This window comes from Elephantulus edwardii, unplaced genomic scaffold, assembly GCF_000299155.1.
Source record: "Elephantulus edwardii isolate Elephantulus edwardi_28Jun2011 unplaced genomic scaffold, EleEdw1.0 scaffold00507, whole genome shotgun sequence".
Classification (NCBI taxonomy): Eukaryota; Metazoa; Chordata; class Mammalia; order Macroscelidea; family Macroscelididae; genus Elephantulus; species Elephantulus edwardii.
This window is the reverse complement of record NW_006400257.1, coordinates 32346-49896: the sequence shown is the minus strand read 5'-3', so window position 1 is coordinate 49896 and position 17551 is coordinate 32346. Positions and strand designations below refer to the sequence as shown.

The 17551-nt window shown below is 42.2% G+C and overlaps 1 protein-coding gene across 1 annotated transcript in view; it reads right to left on the bottom strand.

Annotated features, from left to right (window-relative positions):
* Positions 1-1161, bottom strand: part of LOC102858616 (F-box/LRR-repeat protein 20-like) — a 2396-nt gene extending 1235 nt beyond the window's left edge. Inside the window, exons 1-2 of the mRNA XM_006903084.1 lie at positions 801-1161; positions 5-716 (exon numbers count right to left, since the gene is read on the bottom strand). Coding sequence (XP_006903146.1) covers positions 5-716; positions 801-1161 — 1073 coding nt within the window. The remainder of the gene's footprint in view (positions 1-4; positions 717-800) is intronic.
* Positions 1162-17551: the final 16390 nt, after the last annotated feature.

Here is a 17551-nt window from a genome sequence, read left to right as displayed (position 1 = left end):
CCTGAGTCTCTTGATTCCAGCTCGTGTGATTTGCTGGCAGTCATAGAGTTCTATACGCTCGAGGCTGTGACAACTCTTCAAGTGCTCCAGAGATGCATCTGTGATTAGGGGGCAGTTGTCCAGCTCAATCACTTCCAGCTGGTCATGGGCACAGGCCCCATTTCCCAGGTGACGAATTCCATCATCTGTGATCAGCTCACAGTGAGAAAGACTCAATACTTGAAGACGTGGACAGTGTATAGAAAGTTGGATTAATGTGCTGTCTGTTATCTGAACACATTCTTCCAAATCCATCTTTTCAAGTTCATGGCAATTCCTGGCCAGAGTGGTAAAGCCCACATCTGTTAATTGAGAACATCTCGCCACCTCCAATATTCTAAGCCGTGGACAGTTCTGACCTAGAGCATTCAGGATGGCATCTGTGATGTTGGAGCAGCCTGAGGCACAGAGGGACTGCAACTTATGGCACCCTCTGCATATAGTAATGAGACCTTCATCTGTGATTTGCAAGCAAGTCTGTAAATTCAAAGTCACAAGTTCAGGACAGTGTGCACCTATGTACTTAAGTGCTTCATCTTCTAGCTGTGTACAACCTTTTAAGAATAGGGCCTTGAGACCTCCACAGCCTTTCACTAGGGCTTGGATGCCATCCTTGGTTACCTGGTCACACCAGGAAATGTTCAGTTGCTCCAACAGTGGACAGCCCTCACTCAGAGCTTTTAGAGACATGTTCGTTATTGATGTGCAGGAAGCTAAGTCAAGGTGTCTGAGTTTGGAACAGAACTTGCTAAGGCTAGTACAAGTAGCATCAGTGGTCTTCGTACACCCATTAAGATTCAGCACTTCAATGTTCCTACAGTTTTGTGCAAAAGTCCTTAACGCATTGTCTCCTACTCCAAGACACCCACGCAGACTCAATTTTCGTAAAAAGCCCCCACATCTTTTTGAAATATTCTCTACGACTCTGCCCTCAATATCCCTCTGGAAATCAAACAGGTCAATTCGCTGCCAGTTGCTGCCATCCAGGGCCAGAACATTCCAAGCCCTGGAGACCTGAGCACTGTGACACAAGGTAACGACATCCAGAAAAGAGAATATTCGTAATAGAAGTTCTTTGGGAAGTTTTTTATTGATTACAGCTTCATCACTATTTGAGAACATCGTAAAATGTTGTCCACTGAGGGAGAAGACAAAGAGGTGGTCAGGACAGAAAGCAGAAAGGTAGGGTCTGACATCTGGGAGAACTGCAGATGGTTCCTCTTTCTGTACCTACTAAACTGTAGAGTCACACCTTCTTCAGGGTCCGCTCACTAAATAATCTCATTCATCTCAGGACTTTTAAAACCAGCTACATGTTGCTTAGGGAGCTCTGGTGATGTAGTCCATAGGGAGTTGTTGCATTGCCAGTCTATCATCTCTTTCCACACATGTGTTGTTGTGAGACTCATAGTGACTGACCCATTGAACAATAGATTTGAACCCTCTCCTCTTTATTTCTGACAAACTAGAGCTCATTTCAGCAATCACTGTGTCAATCTATATTGAGGTTTCTCCTCTCTTTTGCTGACTCTCCACCTTTCCAAGCACGATGTCCCTTTCCAAGGAATAGCTTTCCCTACAACATGCTCAAAGTATGTGAGACGGAACTTTGTCGTCTTTGTCTCCAAGGAGCATGCTAGCTATATTTTCTCCAAGATACATGTTTGTTCTTTTGACAGTCCATGGAATACTCAATACCCCAACAATACAATTCAAAATAATTAATAATTCTTCTGTCATTCTTATTCATTCTCCAGCTCTCAGATGTATAGCAAGTGATTGAAAAGACCATAGCCTGAATCAGGGGCCACCTTAGTCTTCAAACTGACATTGCTGAAGATCATCCAAAGATGGTTAGAACAGTACATTGGCAGAGAAGTGCCAGAAGCTCAAGCTGGGTTAAAAAGAGGTCATGTCACCAGGGATATCATTGCTGATGTCAGATCAATCCTGATTAAATGTAAAAAAAAAAAGAATAATATTTATTGGTGTTTTATTGATTATGCAAAGACATATTTGACTGTGTGGATCATAACAAATTATAGCTAACATTGAAAAGAACTGGAATCTCAGAACACTTAATTGTGCTCTTGTGAAACCTATATCTAGGTCAAGAGGCTGTTGTCCAAATAGAGTAGGGGAACATCATATGGTTTAAAATCAGGAATCAAGAAAAGTGTGCATCAGGGTTATATCCTCTCTCCGTAGCTATTCAATCTGATTGCTGAGCAAATAATTTGAGAAGCTGGATTCTGTGAAGAAGAATGTAGCATCAAGATCTAAGGAAGAAGGGAGCTTTGTGTCCGAGTGGCAAGAAGCTGCACTGCAATCACAAAGGCGAGCGGTTCAAATCCACCAGATACTCTACTGGAGAAGGAGGGCAATCTCCTCATGTACCAGTCAGATCCAATTCAATGGAACACAACAAGGAAAAAAAATTTGAGGAAGATTCATGAACAACCTATATTATGCAGATAACACAACCTTGCTTACTGAAAATGAAGAGGACTTAAAATGCTTATTGCAGAAGATCAAAGATTACAGCCTTCAGTATGGATTACATATCATTTTATCATACAGATTTAATCCTATTCTTGTGTATTCCAACAGGTAAGGTCCATGTGTATAATGGACATTTATGTTTTTTAAAAAATATATTTTCAATGAATAAATCATTGCTAGTACAAAATTTTGTCATGTGATTTTCAGCCTCATTCCTGTTACCAAGGTCCTATTTTCCAGTCCTTCTTTGCTTACCTCTTTGTATTCCACTCACCAATGATTATTAATGCATCTTTATTGTATGGCAAATAAATTTCAGATGGAAAAAGTCAGTGGAAATGCTCAATTTCTTCACCATTGACTTTAGTGGTTGGCACTTTCATTTGAATAGTAGTTGTCTTAACAGGTCTTCAGTGTATGTGTGCAGATGTCATCTTATCATTGACCATGCTATACTTCAGGATAGATCTTGAAGTGTTCATTCTGACAGTGAGTGCAACACCATTTCTTTTCAATTTGTCATTCCTGGCATAATAGATTTTATGATTATCTGATTCATAATGGTCGTTGCCAATCCAGAGTATTAGACAATTAAAAAAAAAGTGCCAAGACTTGGAGTTTGAAAACCAAAAGGAAAGAATATGATTGACATTTCTCAAATGGAAAGAACTGAACTGGCTGGCCCAGAACCATTTCAAGAAGTATGATCAAGAACCAATCGTAATGAAGAATGAAAATTCCAACTGAGATAATTCAGCAAAGAGATGCAGCCCTAGGTATGCTCACATGTTTATTCCAAGAACTTTAAGATCGCTACCTGGCCAATTGACTATAAGAGATCCATATTTGTTCCCATTCAAAAAAAATAGTGATCCAACAAAGAACATAAATTACTAAGCAATATCTTCAATATCATATGCAAGAAAAATGTTGCTGAAGATTATTTCATAATGGTGAGAACAGGACATCAAGTCAGAAACCATCAGAAATTCAAGCTCGATGGAAAAGAGGTTGTTGCATGAGGAATATCCTTGCTAATGTCAGATGGATCTTGGCTAAAAGCAGAAAGTGCCAGAGAGGTGTTTACTTGTGTTTCATTAATTATGCAAAGACACTTGACTGTATAGATCATAATAAACTATGAATAACATTGATAACAAAGGGAATGACAGAATATTTAATTTTGCTCCTATGAAACCTGTACATAGTTCAAGGAGTAGTTAAAACACAGCAAAGGAACACTGTATGGTTTAAAAATCAAGAATGATGTGTATTAGTGCTGTATTCTCTCTCTGTACATATTAAATCTGTATGTTGAGTAAATGATGAAAGAGCCTAGACTATATAAGGTGCTCTGGTGGCCTAGTGGCAAGAAGCTGAGCTGCGATACTGAAGGCACACGGTTCGTGGCCACCAGCTGCTCTGTAAGAGAAGGATTCACAATCTCCTATGACTCTGAAAACCCGCCGGAGGATCAGCTATGGATCAGTTCCATGTCTGTGATACACAACAATACAACAACAACAACAAGACTATATGAAGAACCACATGCCATCAGAATTGGAGGAAGACTCATCAACAATCTACGTTATGCAGGTGACACAACCTTGTCAGTGATTATGAGATGGCTCAGGGTTTGGCACGAATCTGAAGTGTTGTTCATAGGGTTTCTAGGAGTACAGTTGACAACTTGACAACACATAAAAACAACAGAAATTAAGATTAGAGCTATGTATAACAGATTTATTGCTCAAAATAGCTTCTCTATTAACTTACTTTGCCGTGTGGGAATATGAAAATGGGTTATGTTAGCCTATCCATAAAAGGATGGGCTCGTCTTATTAGGTTGAGTGGATTCGGCAGCAGAACTAGAGGACCTTCCCCATCAGCAAAAGCAGCAGCAAGAGAATTAGTATGTCCTTCAGAGCCAGAGATTCTTATGACAGCCAGACCAGGGCCTATGGGAGTAGCAGCCACAGTAGCCACAGAAGCAGAGATCTGACACGAGACTGAGCAGATTTTGGGACTACAACACCACGGAATCAGAGGGAAAAGTCCAAGTTTGTCGGACAACTGGGGGTGGGGGACCATAATTGGCAGGACTAACAGCTTTGTAGCACTGGCCTAAAGCTGCAAGGCTCAAGACTGAGTTGCCTGTGGGCACATTTTGGAAGCTGTCCTAACTGCATTTTCCTACTAACCTGGATTATAACCTTTTGACTTCCTCAGTAGGGTTCTGCGTGGTCTGTGAGGCATTGCATCAGATTTTGAACCCAGTAAACCAGTAAGATTGGTGCTGGGATAAGTGGAAAGAGGTGCAGGGGTATGAGGGACATATCTGACCTCACGGGAATTAGTTTTGTGTTGTTGATGTTTTTGACAGAGTTAGTTGCTCTTTACGAAGTTGGTAAAGGTCATATATCACTGTTCCCATGTGGTCCTTGTTCTTTTTACAGAGATGCACTATATATGCTTATTGAATGAACTGATGTTTAAAGATGACAGTGCCTGGGCACAAAAGGTGGTTAGATGGAGCTTCTTCACTCGTTTTTTCAGGTAGAATTCACTTTTTTGGTCTCTGTGTGGTTCCAATTTAGAAACAGATACTCCATAATTTCTGGTCTGGAAACTCCCTACAGCTCAATTTATCAAATATTGGTTAAGCATTTGGTGTATAACCCATCTGTTGTTGTTGTTGTTATGTGCCGTCGAGTCACCTGTGACTCATAGTGACTCTATGTACAATAGCCCTAAACCCTGCTCCATCCTTCCTGTGCCAATCTTACTGTCTCTGACACACTCACCTCCATTACCCCAGTCACTGAATCAATCCATCTCATCAAGGATCTTCCTCTCTTGAGCTGTCCCCTCACCCTCCCAAGCATGATGTCCCTCTCCAAGAACTGGTCCCTCCTTGCAAAATGTCCAAAGTATGTCAAATGAAGCTTCAGAATCCTTGCTTCCACAGAACAGCCTAGTCTCACCCTCTCTAAGATGGAGCTGTTTGTTCTCCTAGCAGTCCGTGGTATATTTAATACTCTTCTCCAGCCCCACAGCTCAAAGGCATCAATTCACCTTCTATCATCTATAATCATTGTCCAGCTTTCTGATGCACAGCAAGTAATTGCAAAGACTGTGGCCTGGATCAAGCACACTTTTGTCTCCAGACTGACATTGTTGCTCTTCAGTACTTTGGAGAGGTCTCTGACTGCAGATTTTCCCAATGCAATTCATATTTGTATTTCCTGGCTGCTGGTACCAAAAGTGTTAATTATAGAGCCAAGCAAACTAAAGCTGTTAATAATCTGTCTCTTCATCATCTATCATGATGCTGCCAACTGGCCCAATGATGAGAATCTTTGTTTTCTTGATGTTGATCTTAAATCCATTTTGAAGGCTATAGTCCTGGCCTTCTGCAAAAAGTGTTTCAGATCCTCCTCTGTTTCAGCAAGCAGAGCTGTGTCATCTGCATAATGCAGATTGTTGATGAATCTTCCTCCAATCGTGATGCCACATTTCTTCTCATAGAGTCCAGCCTCCTGATAGTCTCTGTTCTGCAAATAGATTGAAAAGGTATAGAGCTAGGACACATCTCTGGCACTCACCCTTCCCAATTTTGAACAATGAAGTATTTCCTTGCTCTGTTCTGATGATTGCCTCCTGGTCCAAGTATAGCTTTCACATAAGCACAATCAAGTGTTCTGGGATTCCCATTCTTCTCAGAGTTAGCCACAGTTTGTTGTGATCCACATAGTCAAATGTTTTTGCATAGTCAATGAAACACAGACAGACATTCCTTTGATACTCCCTGCTTTCAGCCAAGATCCATCTAACGTTAGCTACAATATCCCTAGTACCACGACCCCTTCTAAACCCAGGCTGCACTTTGGGCAATTCTCTGTTGATGTGCTGTTCCAGTCATTTTTGGCTAATCTTCAATAGAATCTTGCTTGCATGTGATATGAGTGATATTGTTTGATAATTTCCGCATTCTGTCAGGTCACCTTTCACTGGAACAAATATAAATCTCTTCCAGTCAGTTGGCCAGGTGATTATTCTCCAGATCTCTTGGCACAATTTGGTGAGCACATCCAGGGCAGCATCTATTTTTTGAAATATGTCAGTTGGTATGCCATCAATTGCTGGGGCCTTGTTTTTTTCCGATTCTTTCAGAGCACTTTGAACTTCCTCCTTCATCACCACAGGCTCTTGCTTCATACGTTGTTTCATAAACTTCATCTCTGTCTGCCAATTCCTTTTGGTACAATGACTCTGTATACTCTTTCTACCCTCTTTCCATGCTTTCTGATCATTTAATATTCTGCCCAAAGCATTCTTAAGCATTGCAACTCAAGGCTTGAATTGTTACTTCAGCTTAAGAAATGCCGAGCAAGTTCTGCTCCTTTAATTTTTTTACTCCAGCTTTTTGTACATTTCATTATACTTTGCTTTGTCTTTCAGGGCTGGCCTTTGAAATCTTCTGTTCAGCTCCTTAATGTCTTGCTTTCTTCCCTTTACATTAGCTTTTTGGTACTCTAGTACAATATTAAGAGTCTCTTCTGATATCCATCTCAGTCTTTTCTTCCTCCTCTGTCTTTGTAATGACCGTTTGCACTCTTCCTGAATGATACCCTTGATATCCTCCCACAGCTCATCCAATCTTCACTCATTAGTATTCAAAGCCTCAAACCTGTTCCTGAGATGGTTCTGAAATTCAGGTGAGATAGACTCAAAGTCAAATTTTGGTTCCTGGGGATTTGATTTAATTTTCCTTACCTTCAGCTTGAGCTTGCGTATGAGTAGTTGGTGGTCTGTTCCACAATCAGCACCTGGCCTGGTTTTCACAGCTGATTAGCTATCTAGATGGAGGATATAAAGGGAACATAAGCCAGTCCTGACCCTAGGAAATATGGGTTAGTGAGGAGTCTAGATTTTAAACTTTGGTTTTCTTCCAAGAGTAACATTCAGGTGTGGTATCAGGGAAAGAGTAAGTTCTTTCTCTAGGCAACTCTGAGTGGGGCAAAATTTTAATGTGTTCACATTGGTAGTCTGAGTTGCACTATAGGTTTTCATAATAAAGGCCTGGTGATATACTTACAGAGCATATTTCTACTTTGACACACATGAAATCATCATGAGTGAGAATTGACTCTATGCCAACTGATGTTTTCTTTCTTTATGGCATCACCTAAACTGGGGGAGAAGGTAGGATGGGGCAGATGGAAGGGTAAAGGGTGAGGAGGGGAGGTTATAAAGAGAGCTTGCCCATCAGAGGTTGTAGTTCTAATTTGTAGATCCAGGTTGTAGAAGCCTCTAGAGGAGGAGTCTTCTCCCTCTTATCCTTGTAGGGTAGACTCTTAGTCACAGAAGCAGTTAGAAAGAACCAGTTTTCATTCAATGAGTGAGGAGAAGAAGCAAAAGGGGATTGAAAGGGGTGAGATGGAGAGGTGGAGGGAGGGATGGTATTTTCAGGATAACCTAGACGAAGGGAATAGGTAGCTGTAAGAAGCTTAGGCAAAGCAAAAGACAAATTAACTGTAAAGATTGTTCCATTATCCTTTCCTGCTCTGGGCAAAATGCAAAAGGTCACAGCTGTTTTCCCCAGACTCCTCCTTGCATGGCCCTTTAGATACTGCTTTGACATTTTCAGCTGGAGAAGCTCGGAGGCCTCCTCTTGGGCCAGCCCTTGAATTTCTACCTTCTCTGAAGATTTTATTTTCTTTTTCTTCTCTGGATTAAGAGGCCCACAAGGATAAACATTGTATAAAACCATTATTGTAGAATGAGTATAAGGATCCAAGAGGGCTGGGAGAAGTTGGAAGCAGAGGGATGACGATGTTCATGGGGAGGGGGGGTTAATCATGGGGTTGTACAGTTTGATGGGTGGAGAGGTGAGGGAAACGGAAAGAATTTGTTCTTGAAAACAATGTATTCAAATTTTGTAAATAAACTTCTTTAAAAAGAAGAGAAAAAAAGAAGCTTGTTGTATCACCTCCTCATTTTTATTTCTCACTGCTTCCCCTTTCACCTGCTGGACAAGGCCAAGAACAGGGATTCTCAAATTTCAGGATGCACCAGAACCACTGGAAGGATGTGTTGAAACAAGATTGCCCAGAATTTCTGAATGAGTGGGCCTGGGATATGGCCCAAGTATTTCTAAGAACTTCCCAGCTGATAACTGCTGATGCTGAACCCAACTGAGTCTTTGAAAACCACTGGTACATAACAATGGATCTGAGTCTAAAGAAGTGGATTAAGTTGTAGTAAGATGAATTTAACCTGGATATCAACGTCTTCTTGACATTGTTAAAAAAGCCAAGACAAACCCATGAACCTCCATTCCTGCAATCTTTGCAAATCTCTATTCCCATATGTGTGGATGAATCGAAGACCTATTCTCAACACACTCTCCTCCATCCCTGGCCAGGAAATCCCTGGGCCTCAGAATTATAGAAAATGTTACAGGTGGAGATGGGAGAATATAGATGCAGAGTTGTTGTTGTTCTACAACCAGAGTCAGAACCAATCCATAGCTGATCCTTCAGCTGGTTTTCAGAGGCAGTAAAATGCACACAGGAGGAGATTGCCCATCCTCCTGGGAAGCAGCTGGTGAAGTAGAACCCCATGATTTTGGAATTGCAGCACAGCTTTTTATCACCAGGCCACCAGAGCTCCCTAGATGCAGAATAAACAGAGGGAATCTCCTCCCCTCCTACCCTTCCGTTTCTTTCAGATTAAAATATTTGTTTCTTCCTGTGTTCTGCTCCTACTGATGTCTGAGAAACCATTTATGCTTAATATCCCTGACCCATTAGCAACCCAGCATGGGGCTCTTCTAATCAGGCTCCTTAATGGCATTGCTGTGAAGAGTGAGTGAGGTTGTGTGTCGGCACCAGCTTCCCTGTCTCTGCCGGAGAGGAAGTGTCTAGACAAAGATGAGGGCCCAACTAGGCAGGTAACTGAGAATGATGCATGGCAGCTTAGGTGTGGCAAATTGGATAAAGACTTGTCCTTTCACCTTCAGGTTTATAGGGTGCTATAAATAGGATTTTTAATCACCTGGGTTTAAGCAGCAAGGCCCTCTTCACCCACCTTTACTTGAACCTTCTTTCCCCTCAAACTAGAGGATAGTGGCCCTCCTTTGGAACTATACTTCTGTACCAGTGGCCTTTATCCAAAACTTGTTGAGTACCTCTATGTGTGAAAGGGAGCCCTGGTTTTACAACAGTTAAACTCTTAGCTGGGTGCTATCCAAGAGTTTTGGCAGTTCGAACGTACCCAGAAACTCCAATGAGAGAGAGACATGGCAATCTGCTTCTACAAAAATTACTGCCAAGAAAACCCTATTTGGCAGTTTAATTCTGTCACATGTGCTTGCTATGAGTCGGAATCTTCTATGGTGCCTAACAACACGTGTGAAACGTGTGAGTGACTCTGTCCCACATTACCTACTTCCACTTGCAAAATCCAAAAGCTATACTTAAATCTGTTACCAAATAGGTGGTGAGGGCCTTTAGCCTGCGAACTAGGGATCCCTAAGGACCCTCTAGCTCTGAGACTGCAATTCTGTCCACTGCTATTTCTGCAGCTACTCCTAATGGTTTGGGTTCTCTGACTTTGAACAGAGATTTGCAGAAGTGCAAGCGTAGGGGAACATTTGAAGTGCCTTTACTTAAGGTTTACACACTCAGAGAGAAGGCCATGCCTTGACTCCAACGTTAAAGTGTCTTTTGTTCCCCTTGACATCTCATGATATGTTTGGTCCCACTAGACAACTGAAGCCACTCACAGCTCCATAAAAGCTGGGACAGACAAATATTCCTCCTACTCTCAACAAAACACTTCAGGGTGTGGGGACCGAAAGGAGCTAGCTAGGGTTTGATTACCCAACAAGCATCATACGTACGGGTTTATTAATATTTATTTATCAATCTGTAATGAAAAACATTTTTTATTCCATCAAAGATTCTGCATCTGTATAAGGCTGACATCTGTCTCCTTTTCAACCCTTCAGCAACTTTCTCCAGAATTAAAGCCTCTTTTTAAATGTACAACTCCTGACGGGGACAAAATACTCCATAATAGACCCTTTCTACGAAGATGGCGCCGAAAGCGAAGAAGGAAGCCCCTGCCCCTCCCAAAACTGAAGCCAAAGCAAAGGCATTGAAGGCCAAGAAAGCAGTCCTGAAAGGCGTCCACAGCCAAAAAAAAAAGAAGATCCGCATGTCACCCACCTTCTGGAGGCCTAAGACGCTGAGACTCCAACGGGAGCCCAAATACCCCCTGAAGAGCGCTCCCAGGAGAAACAAGCTTGACCACTATGCCATCATCAAATATCCCCTGACCACTGAGTCAGCCATGAAGAAGATAGAAGATAACAATACACTTGTGCTCACTGTGGATGTCAATGTCAACAAGCACCAAATTAAACAAGCTGCAAAGAAGCTCTATGACATTGATGTGGCTAAGGTCAACACTTTGATTAGGCCTGATGGAGAGAAGAAGGCCTATGTTCAACTTGCTCCTGATTATGATGCTTTGGATGTTGCCAACAAAATTGGGATCATCTAAACTGAGTTCAGTGGGCTAATTCTAAATGTAATAAATTTTTCTCACCAAAAAAAAAAATACTCCATAATAAAGGTGAGTGTGGCTTATTTACTAATCTGTAATGATCAATTACATGTGAATTTCACATATTTGATGGAGTGAAAAGCTTATAGAACTGTTTACCTCAGACTAGTAAGCACAAGTATGCCCAATCTTACATTGTGTCATGGGTTAAAATAACTGAGCATAAAGATATAACGGGGACACTGTCATTATATCTCCCATTATCTGATAAACAAAATAGCTGGTAAGGAGCGTTAAGGGTGGAATGCAACCCTTCTAATCCCATTATAGCCCCAGTGGAATCTAAGGGAACTTATTCTAGGATGTGGCCTGCAATATGTTGTCAGGAACCCTTGGGACTCCCACTCCAATTCTGGGGGAAAAGACATCATGATGGGAAAAGAAGACAGAGTCAGCGAAAGAGAGGAAGACCCTCTAGGATATGGATTGGCACAGTGACTGAAACACTGGGTTTGAGCATGGTGGAAATTGTGAGGATGGCATAGGATAGGGCAGGGCTTCTATTTATCGTCCATAGCGTCACTGTACGTTATGATCAACTTGACAAAATACCAAAAGAATATATATATATATATACACACATACACTTTATTTACTATGCATTAGCATTTGATTGTGTAGCTCATAATAAGTTAAGGCTAACATTGAGAAGAATGGGAATCCCAGAGAATTTAATTGTGCTCATGCGAAACCTATATCTAGACCAGAAGGCTGTTGGATGAATGGAGCAGGGGAACATTGCATAGTTTAAAATTAAGAAGGAAGTGTGCCATGGTTGTATTCTCTCTCTATACATATTCAACCTGTATGCTGAGCTAATTATTCAAGAAGCTGTACTATATGAAGAGGAATGTGGCATCAGGTTCAGAGGAAGACTTGCATTATGTAGATGATACAACCTTGCTTGCGGATTGTGAGGAGCACTTGAAGCACTTGATGAAGAAGATTGAAGAATGCAAACTTCAACACATCTCAAGGTCAAGAAAACAATTTTTACCTCTGGACCAATAGACAACAAACATCATGATAGATGGAGAAAAAAAATTGAAACTGTCAACAATTTCATCTTACTTAGATCCACAATTAACACTTTTGGTAATAGCAGTCAGGAAATCAGGAGATATATTGCACTGAGAAAGTCTGCAGTTAGGGACCTCTCCAAATTATTGGGGAGTAGTGATGTCAGTTTGAGGACTAAGGTGCGTCTGATTCAGGCCATGATCTCTTGGATCACATGCTATGCATCTGAGAGATGGACCGAGAACAAGGATGACAGGGAAAGAGTTGAGATGCTTTTGAGCTGTCCTTCTGGAGAAGATCACTGAACATCCCACGAATGGCCAAGAAAACAAGCAGATATGTCTTGGAGAAAGTGTATCCAGATTGCTTTTTGGAGACAAAGATGATGAGGCTTCACCTCACATACTTTGGGCATGTTGCTAGGAGGGGCTGTTCCTTGGAGAAGAACATGAAGAAGACCCTCAAGCAGGTGGATTGGCCTGGTGACTGCTCCAATGGGCTCTAGTGTGTCAGGAAGTGTGAGAATGACACAGGATAGAATAGGGTTCAGATTTGGTTTTTTGGGGGAGTCATATTCAACTCAACAGCATATAACAACAAAAACAGGGATAAAAAAAGGAATGTAATTCTCCAGAGTCCTCCAGTCCTGTAAATGCTGAGGAAAACAAGTACCTTCCTTCAAAACCAACAGAGAAAAAGGGCCTTTCCCTAGGATTGGCTTCCTTAATTTGGACTTCTAGCCAAACTTCTTTGTTGAAGTCATTCACTTGTGATGTCTCTATTAGAGCTGCATTAGATAAATGAGACATCTTGTTTATTGGATAATCCACCCTTTGAGCTAGCAAGTGACAGTGACTGGTCTCCTCATTTCTGGGAACTCAAGGGCCTGAGGAGATTGAGCACCCAACCAACAGCAAGGGTCAACAACCATTAGAATCACAGAGCCCTGTGATGCCGACTCTTCTGCTTCCAGGCAAGAGAACGAGAACTCATCTGACACCTGTGTTCTAGGTCACTAAGAAGCCGAGTGGTTGACCAGGAGCTCTTTCTTTCCTGCTTTTTCCATCCTGGTTATTCAGCTTCAGGGCTGAGTCATGGGAAACCCTCTCCAATCTGCTGGAACAGAATAGCACAAGCTGCTCCTGTGGTGGTCTGAGCTGCCAGCTCCCAGCCTGCTGCTGCTGGAAGAAGGAGCTGGTGTCAGGAATCAGCCCACAGCCTCCCTCCACATGCTTGTCCCTTCATGGGGGAGGGCCACCTATTTGGAAAGAACCACAGACAATTTGGAAAGAGATGCGGAGGGAGCTGGAGGGAGGAAAAAGTGCTCCAACTGCCAATTGGACAAAACCATTCTTTAACCAAGACACGTTGTGCCCACACTTTCTCCATGGCCCAGCCTTCCCACATGGCCGGTTCAGACCCATCTGCCAGCTCTCTGCCTCTCTCCTAATCCTGAACCCCATAGTAATGGCAACTTTTCCTTTTTCTGTCCTTCTGTCCTACGAGCCCACATGGCCCATCTCCAACATGTACAAACCTCCCAGCTGGAGGCTGGATTGGGGCGGCGTGGGCATTGTAGGCAAGAACTGTCGATTTGAGCTGATATCTGAATCAGGAGTCAAGGGGAGATGGGTCTTCCTAGGAACTGAAATGTCACCTGCCTCTGAGCCCTATTTCCCACTACAGCTTGATCTTTTTGGAGGTAGAGGTCTAGCCTTGACTCAGTTTTGCCTCTTTTTAGATGGGTAGTGTTGGGCAAGTTTATTTAACCTCTGAGCTGACACTTCCTCGTTTAGAAGATGTGTTAAGTTTGAGGAGGAGTACATGAACTGGTACCCGAAGTACAGGTCTTATTCTTGTCCTGCCCTGCCCCTTTGGGTCCTGCTGAGCACTGATCATATAAAAACTAAGTGTGTCGCTTTTAACGAACCCAAAGGAGAGGGGAAGTGGACAAAAAGTGAGGCAACAGGTGCCTGGAGTGGCACTGAGCGATCTCTTCCCCGTTACCTTACCCCTAAAGTCCGTGGTGCTCACATAAGTGTGTGCGTGTGCGTGCGTGGGTGCGCCTGCTGTTTATCCTGCAGGCTCTGGTCAGGTTGAAGAAAGGATCCCTGCTGGAGATTGATGTCAGACTTGTCTTCCCTCCCCTAGCCTCATTCTTGGTGATTTAAAGATATTGTTTGGACATTGGAGTTAATGGAAGTAGGATGCTGGTGTGTATGTGAATTCATCACTGTCTGTGTGCATTCTGGGAGCGGATTTATCTTTTAAAGTAAGATATCCTGGAGTGACTTTCTACGGTCTGAGAAATATAGGCTAGTTCAGGAGGGCAGGGCTAAGGGGAACCTGATAAAGGATTTGGGGAAACTGGGGCATCTGCAACATGGCAACAGGGGATAGCTAAGAAGAGCTTCTCCCCCCTTTTTTTTGAAAAAAAAAATTGATTTGCATACAGGGTTCGTATACTGTTGTGTTTCATTCATGTGCGTTGTGCTTCACACATTGTATTTCATACAATTCTTTATATTATGTTTTATAGAATCAAGCACCATTGATCTATACCTACCATTACCCTGTTTTCTCAGGTCTAAATTGGATCTTCCCATTCCTTCACACGCACAACTACCCCCCCCCCCACCCCCCGGAAATAGGGCAGAGAATATTGATGTTGCTAGGATGTGTGACATCAGAATCCCTTTTCTTACGCTCCCACATCAAGCTGTCTCCTGCTCAGGGAAGTAGGTACATCCTTGAAGACCATTATTTAGGCTGGGAGGGCTAGGTTTTTTGTGTATTTATTTTTCTGTTTTGGAAGAAACTGTAGTTGTGAGGTGTTGTGCTGCCAAATCAAAGGTTTATGGTTCAAATCTGCCATGAGATAAAGACAGATAATATACTCCTGTGAGATTAACTACCTCTGTTTATTTGGGGGGGGGGTGTAAGAGAGAGAGAATTTGGTTGGATGTTTATTGAGCAAATTGTTTTATGATGTTTATTATGATACCTGACTGTAACCACACTATTCCTGCTTCTTCCACATAATCCTTGTTTCTGTTAATTCTGTTATTTTTACCTCTTCTTATATTCTGAGCTCTATCTGTGGGCAAAACTGCCAATTTGATTGTTCTAAGAAGGGAGAACCTCCCTGGCATAAGTTCACCTGATGGACCTATCTGTTTTGCAGATGAATGTTGAACCATAAGAGTGAGTTTAGTTCCAGGCTCCAAGGGAAGGCTGTTTTCCAGTCATCAGTTGTCTTGTAGATGTCATCAAGTTCAGTATGACTCAGAATGACCTGTGAGTAGCCAACCTGAACACTATCCGAGCAGTGACTAAAGAGTTGGAGGTGAAGGAAAGAGGTTTGAAGGCTGAATCCTGTGGAGAGAGGAGAACTACCTTTCCTTGTTTTCCTCCCTCCAACTACTCACCATTTCCTAGGGGTGGCATCCAAAGAGAGCTGTTTCTAAAGCTGTTTTGAAAGCACAAAGATCATCAGCTGAGAGGCTTGGAGGATGGGTTTGGGGTGCGCAAGGAGTTGAAGAGAATTATTCCGTTGAGGTTGAAACTATAGGCCAAGACTATTGTCCCCTCAAACCTATACACAAGTTAGACTTCTCCAACATCAAAGTATGTGTGTGTTCACGCCTACATTTAGTGTGAGCCCAGAGATGTAGCTATAAAATGGTCACAGGAAGATAACAAGAGACAATGCTGAGGTGTAAAAAGAGCAAGGGCCACATGGAGACAGTCATATCTGACCTTTACCAACTTCACAAAGGGAAACTGTCCCTATCAACAACACAAAAGCAATTCTCATGAAGTTGGACTTGTCCCCCACACCCTTACACCTCTTCCTACTCATCCCAACACCAATCTTACTGCTTTACTGGGTCCAAAACCCAATGTGATAGCTCACAGACCACCCAGAACCATATTGGAGCAGTTAAAAGACAATAATTCAGACTAGTAGCATAACACAGCCAGGATAGCTACCAAAATGTGATTGCAGGTATTATAGCCTTGAACCTCCACAGCTTCAGCCCTGCCAATTATGCCTCTTTCCCCCCTCACCTCTGCCCGCCTCAAGTTCTCCAATACACTTAGGCAAAGGCTCTTCTTCCTGGTTCCCGTGGGGTAGCAGTCCCAAATTCCACTCCATCTCATGCCAGGTCTCTGGTTCTCTGCTGTTGCTATGGCTACTGCTCCCATAGACCTTGGTCTGGTTGGTGCAAGAATCTGGCCCTGAAGGAAGTGTTGCATTCCTTTGCTGTTTCTTTTCTGGTGGGGAAGCTTCTCCAATTCTGTTACTGGATCCACCTAATTTAATGGCAAAACTAGCCTAATTCCCCTCTGGATAGGCTAATCTGCCCTATTCATACATCCCCACATGGCAAAATCAGAAAACAGCTAGGGAAGAAATTTTTTTTATTGGTTTGCTTACAAAGTTCATATACATTGTGTTTCACATTATTCTTCATTCACATTATGTTTCATACAATCATTCTAATGCATCATGTTTTATAAACTTAATCATCATTGGGCCTTACTAATAATTACCCTTTTTGCCTGATTAGGGAAGCTGTTTTGCACAATAAACCATTAACACCACATGAAGCTTATTCCTTACCTCTCCAGCCACTCAAAATATTACTCAGGTGTTGTGTTGTTCATTGCCTTTGAGTTGGCCCTGCCTGGACTCATAGCAGTCCCACATACAAAACACGCCTAGTCTGGCACCTTCCTGTTGACCAGGTAGGGATCAAACCATTATGATCCATATGGTTTTCAATGGCTGATTTTAGAAGTAAATCATCAGGAATTTCTTCCTACTAACACACAAACCTCCACTAAAGACAAGTGGTAGCAGTGAATAAGGTGCTATGAGATATCTAAATACTATTCAGATCTGGGTCTTCCTCATGGAAGGCAGCAATTCTACCACTGAACTACCACTGCCTCACCACAGATATTTGTTGTTGTTTTGTTACATACCTACTCATAGTGATCCTATATACAACAGATGAAGTTGGATCTTACTCTGTCATCACTCCTCTCTTATTCTTTATCTTCTCTCAGGTTCTAAACATCTCTGTTCTTTTCTCTTTCCCATGTATCTTGAAAACATAAAATGTCACCAGTGTGTGTTGTTGTTATTAGGTGTCTTCAAGTTGACCATACTATTGTGACCCTATGAACAGCATGTCTGAACCTTGTCTTGCCCTGTGCCATCCATGTCATCTCTGATATATTTGAGTCCATTCTTACAGTCACTGTGTCAAGCCACTTCATTGAGGGTTTTTCTCTCTTATGCTGACTCTTCACTCTTTTTTTAAAAAATTTCTATAATTATATTTTA